This window comes from Pterocles gutturalis, unplaced genomic scaffold (assembly GCF_000699245.1).
Source record: "Pterocles gutturalis isolate BGI_N339 unplaced genomic scaffold, ASM69924v1 scaffold713, whole genome shotgun sequence".
Classification (NCBI taxonomy): domain Eukaryota; kingdom Metazoa; phylum Chordata; class Aves; order Pterocliformes; family Pteroclidae; genus Pterocles; species Pterocles gutturalis.
The window spans coordinates 77175-88809 of record NW_010125162.1 but is presented as its reverse complement, the minus strand read 5'-3'; the positions used below and the strand labels follow the sequence as shown (position 1 = coordinate 88809).

Genomic DNA, 11635 nt, shown 5'->3' with positions numbered 1-11635 from the left:
CTTTCCCTATTCAGTTTCCTTCTCTGTTCAAAAGTCTTCTTGCCCTGTGTAAGGTGGTATGGAAGAAGAATCAAAGTTTTGCCTGTCTCTAATTTGATTACCCTGCCCTGCACACAACATGTTCCACTTGGTTTCCACTTCACCTTCATCTTCTGAGACAGCCTGAACATCATTTTTTACTTTGAGCCTTTTAGAAGCATATGCTGCCTCTTTGTGAAGCATCCCTTCTCCCCAGCACTACAACATGTCTCTTGTTCGCTAACTGCCTGACTTTGCTTCCTTTCAGTGTTTCCTAGGACATCAAATGAGAGCTTGAGGTACTCAAAAACCTAGTGTTGCAACGCAAAAGAAGTTATTAAAGTTTATAATCACTGAATAATTAATCAAAGAGACTTTGCATGGTACTTGCATAAAGACAATAAGCCAAGCTCCTGTCATAGTGAAATATGGAATAACTCCATTGAAATAAATCTTAATTATGCTAGAGTCACTACTCAGTGTGACTTAATTAAGAGTAGAGCAGTGAGAGCCTTTTGGGAAAAAAAGAACACTGATTACACAACTACTTTACTTCACATTTCTTCCTCCCCCCCTGGATCTTTTCCTTCCCACTGGAGAAAATTTCAAAACTACAATTGTTCAAGTGTACTCCAATAGATATTAGCATGTGGCAGGTTACATCCTAAATAGGATTTTTTTGCGATAAATGGTTGAGAATGTTAACCCTGAAGATAATCTGTTTGAATTATACATGCAAGGTGCCATGCATCCATACCTGTCTTGGCCATAAAAAGTATTTTGCTTTGTTAGGCAGTAAATTTATGAAACATCAAGTTGTAGACTACAGAGGTGAAGACTTAATTCTAATAAAAAAGACAGAAGAATAGATTAATTCAGATTAACATAGCCCACATGGGAAAGTGTAAAGAAAAAATTACAGAAAGAAAATATATGTTCACTGCAGCCTCCTGAATGCAGCATGCAACAATGGCTATATAGAGTATAGACAGATATATTGTTCAACAGGCATATCAACAATGTAAGAGGTCCATTTGTCATGATTTCACTTCTTCACCAGATAGAAAACATGCAAAGACAGATATATCATGGCAATAAATCTGTTGACTTCAACAGAGTTATCTCAACAATGAATTCAAACCAATATACTTTGAGGGAATGAAACCAAACGAAGTAGAAAATGCACACAGGGTTCTTGGCGGCTCATGTAGACCATATACAAAACCAGCCATTAAAGGAATATGCACAATATTACTTATGGTACCTAGAAAAAAAGTATATAAAGAAGTCTAATACGCAGCATGTGTCAGAGTGTCAAATTGCTTTGCATGGGCTCTGTCCTTTCTTCACAGCTACTTATGTAGCTCCAGTTGAGCTGAGCAGGAGCTGCAGAAAAGGGTAGAATTTATTGAAAAGGACTGAAAGCAAAATAAGCAAAAAAAGGAGAAGGAATTAAAAAAATAGACTCCCAATCCCCAAGTGATTCCAGTGTTAATCAAATTATAGAAGAAAATATTTTTTCAGCTTGAGATGAAAGTTTTCCTTGTTCCACAGAGACTGACGTATCTGCGGGAGTAGCAGCTACAACAGCCTTTCTTGGTGGATCTGGAAAACGGCTGACAAATAAAGTAATAAAATGACATCCATAGAAAAAAAGTTGAGTCCCAGAGTGTAATCTATATAACGTGTTCGGTATATACAAGTGCTACTGTATATGCATGATATTGAGAGAGAAGCTGGTTTGACAAGTCATCAAACTCTAGCCCATTTGTGTGAGCCCACCTGCAATATTGACATCTGATTTCTTAGCTCACCGTTCTCTGCTAGGGGAATTCCACCAGCAATTTTTGAATGATCTATTCTGCATAAAAGCCTCGTAAGCTGAACATAAAATTTGAGCTGAGTTACTCCTGGGTTTTCTCCCTAACATAGATGCTCAGGAGGCAAGTTTCTAAGGTTTTTCTTCTTTTCTCTTTCACTTGATATTTGTTCATTTTAAGTGGGGCTAACCTCATCAAATCTGGATGAGTCTCCACTGCCAATGTCTGTGTCTGAGATAACTGTGCTGAGCTTCCTTTATCACCGATGGACAGAAGTGTGCATTTTTGAAAATGCGATTCATTTATTCCAAATGCACAACTGTAAAATGGGTCGGAAGTGTCTGTCCATCTCCTATGGCCATAAATGAAGCTTAGATATAAATATCTACATTGTCTATGTCCAAAGTTAGATGAGATGAATCCCGGCTTTGATGGCTTTGGAAAATGCTACTTTCTTCAATACAATGCATGAGAGAGATCCCTGCGATACATCTGGGCAGTACAAAGGAAGACTTGGCAGCTTCCTCTGTGACACCTCCAAAAGCGATACCCAAGGGTCACAGTTGTGCTGCAACGATCCCGGTTTTGTGTGGGCAGTAGAGGCAATGTAAGAAGAGGTATGGAAAGCTGGACATTCATAACCAACTAGATGGATATTGCACAATGTCTTCAAGATCCAAATCAGGGTCAGTAAATACTTCCCAACTAGAGAAGCATCAGAGCCACATCCCAACAGTAAAACATCCTCTGCTCCTAAAGCTTTCTAAACTCTTTAGATCTCAGTTTCACAGCTGGCCCTTCAACATCTTGGGTCACACGGGTAACCTTGATCTAGCTACACCTGAAGTTTAGATCTGGATTAAAACTTTGGAAGCTTTGCCTATCTAGAAAATTTACCTTTCTCTAAAACCTGTTGCATGCAAAAAGTCCCTTGAACAATCAAGAGCTTCGACCACTCCTAAAACACAGAGGTCATTTTTGGCAAATGATAATGGCAAAGTACAGAAAGTACAGACAAGAGGTGAAACTGCATTCCTGGGAAACAGGAGCAGCTAATGAACATTCAAACTGGCATTCAAATGGCTTTTTTGTGCTGCAGGGGAATTTCCTCTGGCTGTCCCTAACTGTGAAACAGTAGGAAGGAGGGAGACATGTCACATAACAAAGAATCAACTTCTTGCAGAGAGCTTTTTTAGTAAAACATATATACACACGCTCATCAGAAAACTCTGCAGGTTTGAGACTGAGTTAACCAACCACAAATAATAGACATGTATACACATTTTGGAAAGCAAACAGCTTCCAGACATCTTTTAAAGGTACCCACAAATAATACAAAGTAGACATCAACACTCCGTATAGTGATATCTTTACATAGTGTCCTCATGGATACTATATATTCAGGAAGACATTGCTCATGTAGGTGATGCTATACCATATTCCAGAGAGTAGAAAGCAAGCCCTTTTAAAATATTGAAAGGGGATGACGAGCATGTCAAGCTCCAGTGCAGAACCGGGCTGAGAGCAAATTGAAATGGCTGGATCTGTTTTCATCCCTTCTCTTGGGCTACTAAGCTGTATAGTTTACAAAGCAGAGAAAGTCATTCACAGCTCTACAGTACGATTTCTAGTGTCACATAGTAACTGTGGATTTACTGCACTCTCCTGTGAAATTTCAACTGCCATAACAAAGCTTTATGTTGCAGAAGATCAACACTCAAATATTTAGGAATAATAATAAGAAAGACATTTTCACCCTTCCCTTCCCGCAAGGGACCAATCTGGCTTTTTACAACTAGGGGTTGATTCAGCCCCGTGCAAACCTTAACAAGGTCTTTTTTTGTGTGTGTGGCAAGTAATTGACTGACGTTTTGCTTAAAGAAGGGGAAAATCCCACTTCCTGCAGCATATTGCAGGGACCAGCAAACGTATCCCTTCGTCCATTGGACCAAAAACATAATGATAACAGTGTGCGGGTGCTCCAGAGCTGACTCAGCTGTTACACGATCACATTATGCCTGTGATGTGCAATCCATCATTACGTTTAAAGCGCCTGCTTGATTAATATTCAGTATTTAATGTCAACACTGAAAAATTAGAATTCAGAAGTGTTACACTGCAGGAACTGCAAATACTGCTGCAGTGGTAATGGCCTGGGTTAGTTTAATGAGATCTGTTAGTTCAAGGGGAATTTCACAATTCAGAAATATCAAAATGGGTGTATGGTGTTAACCACCAGCTGTGAGCTCTTGCAATAAAGGTCATGTGTCACGTTTAAAGAAACTAAATGTTAAATTTCCAAATGGCTATGATTATTTCTTCTCCTGTATAAAGAGTACCTCTGTCCCTTAGCAGTGTAGCTTTGCCATCCATATTCACAGTAACACTCTAATTGTGATGTTACAGATATGCATGGTGTACTAGAATTGGGAAGTACTTTGGCTTAGATTGTTTTAAACATCTACTTCCCAAGTGCATAGGTTTCAACTTAACCAACTTGCTCAAGGAAATAAGAAAGAAATACCATGGCATTTTTTTAATCTCTCTTGGTCTTGTTCCCTTTTCTCATTTGAAATGTTGTTGCTTTTTTATTTTCCGTGGACAAATTTATCAACCAAAACAGCCTTTTCCCCTTCTGTTTACTCAATGGTAACTCTTTTTTTTCACCTTTTTTTTTTCAGTTCTACATACAACAGATCAAGCAATTCCTATTAGAGCTACAGTCTGAGAATCAGGAACACTTAATGGCCAACAAACTCTTCCCTGGTGGAGAATGAGGATTCAAAGGAAACATTTGAGATTATTTTTACTTTCATTATTTTTGTTAAAAAAAGTTTGCACCTTGATGTGTCATGAATACCCCTTCTTGATCTTCCTTTGCCTTGTCAGACCTGGCCAGCACAAGCAGCTGAGATCTTTGCTCTATTTTCCCTGCATCTCTGTGCAACGCTTTTTTAAAAAGAGAATATACTATTATTTTTTTTCTAAGCCTTTCAGACTGCTGTAACATGATCAGGATTCTCCTGAATCTCTATGCATTCGATCTCTTCTCGTTCCTTCCTTTTGGCCCGTTTCTTTTTCTTGTGGTGCTTTTTGGAAGGTGGGAAAAAGGTTAGAAAGACGGGCAAAATAACAAAACAGTGCAGAAGTGTGCAACTGCCAGCAAGCAGCAAGCATTTGAACAGTGTGAAGGTCAAGTTTGAAGGCACAAAGAGAAGGGGGACCAACCCGACAAGAAAAGAAGAAACGTTCTGCAAAATGGCTGTCCCATGCTCTTGGAGGGAGTTCTTTATACACTGAGTTCGGGTGTGCTCAGTAGCTAGTACAAATGTATAAAGCAAGGGTGCACAGTGATCTATGGCAAAATTCAAAGTGTAGATAAGGCACAAGATAGAAATGCAATCCATGTCTACATTCCATAAGGTCATCAAGCCAAGGACACCCAGCTCTACTGAGGTGACACTGAGAATTAACCAGAAATTTCCCAGAGGATGGATAACCAGGAAAAAGGTCAGTATTAACACCAGCAGGATGCCAAAGCCAGAAATCAGGACAGGCATAGTTACTGATAAACCATAGTGGTCCATGAAAACAAAGGTAGGATTGAACACAATGAACTTGATGCTCTGTATAAGAGAGAGTGGCCTCAGCTTCTCCAACAATTCTACCGCCTCCCTCTGTGTGTTTTCACTAGTCCTGGCCACCAGGTACAAACGAGAAGCAATGATGTTGTTCTCATCTCCAGCTTTGGAGAAAATGATGTCATTTTTGAAGTGCTGGAATTCTGGCTTTTTTAAAAAGGAGCTCTGAAGGATGCTGATAAAGTCACTTTTGTTGGTTGCACTGATGTTACCTACTCGAAGGTACTGGTAATACTGTTCAATCCAGGACACTGTGTTGAAACCCTGGCTTAGTGTTTTTAGGTCTTCTTGCACAGTGCCATTCCAGTACTCTAGAGGTTCGTAAATGTAGAAACCTATTACTGGGCTGTAGTTGCTGAAATACTTTTGCTGTATGAGGGCATAGGAGACACTTGGAGACTCACTAGCAAGAAGGTTGATGATGTTGGCTCCATCATTAATCTGTAAGCACCCCATAAAGGAGAAAGAGGCATAGATGAGATACAGTATCACCACAAATGGCTTGACATAGATATTGGTAATCCACTCATTGTAATGCTCTCGGAGGAAATGCTGGATAAAGTGATGCTGGTACGGGTTGGTCTCATGATGAGAAGTATGCTGATGGCCATCATTCATCATGGTCTGGAACCACACAGGTTTCCGGTCCAGGTATTCTGCTGAAGGGATTTTACAGCAGAAGATGCTGTGATAACGGTTCTGTTCCAACTGGCCAGCAAAGACCAGGCAGGAACCAAAGAAGGAGAAGATATAGAAGTAGTTCAACAGGATGGAGACACACATATTCTGGCAAAAAACTTTTACAGCTTCAATGTTGGTGAAAGGGCTTGCACCCATGCCAAAGGCTATGAAATACAAGGAGCTTGTCATTGTGTAGGAGACCATGACATCTGAGTAAGCATCTGCTACTCTGTCCTTGAATGGCAGATTCTCTCTGGTTCGACGCCATCCTGAAAGAAGTTCAAACACTCCTTTTGTTCCATGACCTGAAATGAGAAAACAAAGTATATACATATCCATGTATAAAGGGGGTCCCGTCATCCTCCAGGTTTTTCATCCTCTAGCAGACAAAAAAATCTGTCAGCTAAGCTTCGTTATGATTTTGTCACCAGTTAAACAAATGGAAAATTGTGAAGTGTCTGTCTAGATACCAGAATTCATATACAGGTGCTTAAATTAATGGACTGATATTCTGAGAGTCCATGCTCAGAAATGAAATTATGAAATACCCTTTAAAAGACACTCATTGATTTTAGTGGATGCTGAAGTAATTCCCAAAGGGACTGCCTATATTGGACAAAGTGGAACATTAAGTTTAGTTCAAGCCTAGGGTTCATTCTTGAAATTCTTTGTGGCATCAGACACAGAGACACAGACGATCCTGTGTCTTTTGATTTAAATTGCTTGGATTCATACAGCTGCTTATGTTGCCCAAAGCAGACTCCTGACAGCCATTCTAGATGGGGAAAGCTACAGCATAAACTGTCAAGTTCTGTGAATGTTACCTGTTGTACTGCGAATCAGTGTCCCCAGTGAAAGATAAACACAGTGTTATAGAAGTCTCGCAATTAGCAAAAAACCAGTTTGGAGACACTGCTCTCTTATGAATCAGCATCTTGGGTCAGGAGGGACCTTGAATTCCCTGTCAAGTTTAGGGTGAGGCTGTTCAAATTATCAAGGCATGACTGTCTTGCACACTCTCACTTTTGGACTGTCAAGCAGAAAGGATTGGCTTCTTGGGCTGAGTAAAGCTGCAGAATCCAATGACTTGGCTGCAGCTTTATGCTATGCTTAAAGCAAGCATGTAGGTACCCTGCAGAGTGTGGACCAGGCTGGCTGGTCACCACTTCCAGGGCCCATGTCCTGGAACCACGGCAAGGTTTAATTTAATGGTATAGGAGTTGTGTTTCATTATTTTTGGGGGACATTAGAGCACAACGATCTTCCTCAGGTGTCTGTACTCACCCCTTCTCCATCTACCAACTGATTTTAGACAGTTTTTTTTTCCAGATGTTTCTGACAAATGTCCCTTTAATGTACGATTTTACCACTTGAAACTTGTTCATATCCTGTAAAGCCATAACACCTCTCTTTCTGAACCAGCTCCTGACCTCATTCTTATAGAATCACAGAATGGTTAGGCCTGGAAGGGACCTTAAAGATCATCTAGTCCCACCCCCCCTGCCATGGGCAGGGACACCTCCCACTAGCCCAGGTTGCTCAAAGCCTCATCCAGCCTGGCCTTGAACCCCTCCAGGGATGGGGCATCCACAGCTTCTCTGGGCAACCTGGGCCACCACCCTCAAAGGAAAAAATTTCTTCCTACTATCTAGTCTAAATCTGCCCTCTTCCAATTTAAATCCATTACCCCTTGTCCTGTGACTGCATGCCCTTTGTCCCTTCTCTTCCAGGTTTAGGCATCCCTCTTCTTTCTCTCTGTCTCTTTTTGTTTTCTTTTCTTGTGAGGAAGACTGAGGGGATGAGTAGTAGCACAGGATTTCAGCTCCTGTTGCTGGTGTCATTCCTCCCATCACCCCATCCCATCAAGACTCTTCCACCTGAGCACAGAGTGATCACACTGGGTGGAGATGTTATTTTACACCTCAGTTTCCTCTGTTCCTGTTCCTGTCCCAGGTACACTGCTGTGATCTGAGACTAAGGGAAGCCTTGGTCTTCAGATCTCACATTGGGAACACTCATTTAGATTCTAGCTGAGACTTTGAGAACATCTTTCCCCTCTAACATCTCTCTTCTGCCTTTAACAACATGATGGTAGCCACACTGGGTTGAAGCAAGAGTTGCTCTACCTGACCTGACAAAGTGCAGGTATAGATTTTCAAGAAAAGGATGTTGGAAACGGGACAAGTATAGAGTAATTCTTTTCCATTTCAGCCTCTGAGATTTTTGCATTCAGCTAAAAAGCCTACCAAAACCAGAGGCTGCATTTGCAACATCCTGTTTGGAGGCATGGAGGGACCTTTATTCATCTGTCTAATCCACTTCTCAATGCACTCACACTTTTGGCCACCACAGCTTTCTGCTGCAAGGAGCTTCATAACTTCATTACTTGCTGAATAAAAGAAGCATTTGCTCTTGTTTTTTTCAAACTCTCAGCCAGTAAAACTTTCTGGCTGAGCTAAGCAAAATGTGAAACTGTTGGTCCATGAGCAACGTCTTTAATAAAACTTGTTCTATGCATGAGTCCTTTGCTCCTGGCATCTCCCATCTGAATATTCCCAGGTCCCTCACCCTTCTGACACCTCTCCTTGACCACATGTCCACGGCTGGGTGTGTGCTCCCTTGCTGGCTGTCCAAGATGCGTGTGCTAATTTACCACCTGGACATTACCAATAAAATATGAAATAGCCGAGTTCTGCCTTCTGCCTCCTCTAGAAGGTACTAATCTGGGATTTTTTCCTCTTTCTAGGCATCAATTTTCACAAAGCTTACCTGCCCACCTGAAAGGATATGTTCACAGCTGCATCTTTTTTCACATTTTTATTGTTATTAATTTATTAATTTTAGTGTATCACATTCTCCGTGATGAGTACATGGGTACATTTAACCTTTGGGTAGGTACTTAATGACTGATAGAAAGTGGTTTTATTGTGAAACATATAATTTATTAATTTTAGTGTATCACATTCTCAGTGATGAGTACATGGGTGCATTTAACCTTTGGGTAGGTACTTAATGATTGATAGAAAGGGGTTTTATTGTGAAACATACACGTATGCACAGACCGCCCAAGAGTATACACTACTGTGCATGTACTGACTTGTGTTAACACTGAAAATTAAAATACTGTAACTAAACTACAGACTTCTTTTCTGATAGAAGAAGTAGTATCTTAAGGAAAGAAAACATTGATATTTGTAACATCTTTGAGGATGAAAACTGGCACTAATTTTCTTATTATTATTGTCGCACAAACCTAGAATTTCCGCTTATCCCCCTTTTACAGATAACTTCAGCTCTGTCACATAAATACAGAAATTGGGGAATACAGTGCCCTAATTCCCTTGCTGCCAAGAGAAGAAATCTTTGCCTGACTGGTTTTCCCATATCATTACTCTGCTACCAGGTTTTCCAGTCAACCTCTGTTTTTCTCCCCAGATAAGCAGGTCTATTCCCCTTTCCCACCAAGGATACAAATCCATTTTTTTCTCATTTGGATGGAAACCAATATTTTCCTGACATTTCTGATGATTCAGACACCACAGTCACTTTGTCAAATTCTGTTCCTTCGGCTCCATCACTAATGTCTCTGACAACACTGACAGTGGAGTTAAGTTCACTGAGCAGTTCTAGGAAGGCTCACAAGGTCTTTGACTCTGGGTCAAGCCTGCCAAGTTTGTCTGATACTAACATGACATGAGCGAAATACAGCAATTTTTTATTTGCCAGACAAGTAATGGCCTATGCCTACTTAAGAAAAAAAGAGTCAACAGAAATTTCAAATCCATTACCTGTGCGGGTAGGAGAGTAAATAAGGGAGGCTGCAGAGAAGATGGAAATATATAATGCTTTTTCTGTCTCAATTAAAAAAAAAAAAAAAAAGGTTACTTGTAAGCAGATATTTAAAATAAGTTCGAAGAAGATAGGGATAGAAACAAGAAGAGTGAAAAAAACACACTAAAGACCACTTGATTCAGCAAAATTTATTCAAACCGGGAGAGCCTGGAGAAATGAATCAATTAAAAGCTGAGCCAAAGCAACCTCTGAACTATTAGCAGTCACCTTAGAGAATGAATAAGGATGGGATGGTCCAAGAAGAACAGACAGGATATACACAGTATTTATCTTCAAAAAGGGGAAGTAATATGACCTGCAGAACTTAGTGTCCATCAGCTTAGTTCCTATCTCAAAAGATAATAGAATAGACAATTGCAGACCAGTTTACCATCACTGAGAGGATAGGGAAGAGGTCAGGAAAAGCTGATATAGGTTTATCAAAACCAAATAATCTCAAGTCAACGTAATTTCTTACTTTGAAAAGTAACTAGCCTAATGGAAAGAAGGAGAAGGAGACAGACTGTCTATCTCAATAAGGATTTTAACATCTTTCTACTGGACTTGCTAACTTTTAACACTATTGTACTTAGTATTCTGACAATCAAATTAAGGGAATACTGTCTAGCGGAAAACATGGGAAATACGTATTCAACTGAGTGAAAGTGTGCCCATATAGAGTTGTTTCCAATGATCTACCTATTTTCACAGGGACATTTTAAGTGACATTACATCAAAGACCTATCTTAGGCCTGGTTCTTTTTGATATTTTTATTTAAACATATGGACACTTACGGAATTTATTTGTGAGGTTACACTGGGGAGGAGTTCAAACCCTCTGTAGAGAAAGACTTTCAACTCAGAGAATTGGTCAGAAATCAATAAGCCGAAACTTAATGAAGATAAATGCAGGATGCTTTGTGTTAGGAAATCAAATGAGAGAAATGCATAATAAGGAATAACAGCTGAAGGAGAAGTGAGACACGACTGTTTAGAGAATATGAGGAACTTCAAAGGGAATAAGTAAAAATATTCTCTTACAACATGTAAAAAGCTGAATTAGCAATAATAACATAAAAATTTGGAGGCAGTAATTTTGCTTACTCTAGTATGATGGAGGTGTAAACTGGAACACTGTTTTGAAATGGGGCGTGATATTTTCATAGAATCATAGTGTCCTGGGTTAAGCTGAGCCAGAGTTAACTTTTTTCATAATAGCTAGCAAGAGTCTGTGTTTTGGATTTGTACTCAGAAGAAAGCTGATAAAAAGTGATGTTTATGTGGCTGCCAAGGTCTTTCAGCTTCTCTGGCTGTCTGCAAACAGGAGAAGCTGGGAGGGAGCACAGCCCCAGTGACTAGCCCAGGATTTGATCTTGGGTTCAGGATTGAGACCCAAAGTGGCCAATAATCTATTCCGTAACACACACGTCATGCCCAGTATATAGGTGAGGACACTACGGAAGATTGGCCCTTTTTTTTTGGTTCCAGACCTCTTTTGCTCTGGGTCATCTCACTCCATCTCCCAGGGCCTTCTCCTCTGCACCCCAGTCAGCTCTTGGTCTGGGATGCTCGGACAGTTACCTCTGTTCCATTAGTGCAGTTTCAGGACTCTCCCTGTTCCGGGATTGGTACCTGGGAATGGGA

The 11635-nt window shown here is 40.3% G+C and overlaps 1 protein-coding gene across 1 annotated transcript in view; it reads right to left on the bottom strand.

Moving 5' to 3' along the window:
• Positions 1-4831: 4831 nt before the first annotated feature.
• PTCHD4 (patched domain containing 4) overlaps positions 4832-11635 on the bottom strand; it is an 83950-nt gene continuing 77146 nt past the window's right edge. Inside the window, exon 3 of the mRNA XM_010078435.1 lies at positions 4832-6465. Within this exon, the coding sequence (XP_010076737.1) occupies positions 4832-6465 (1634 nt within the window). The remainder of the gene's footprint in view (positions 6466-11635) is intronic.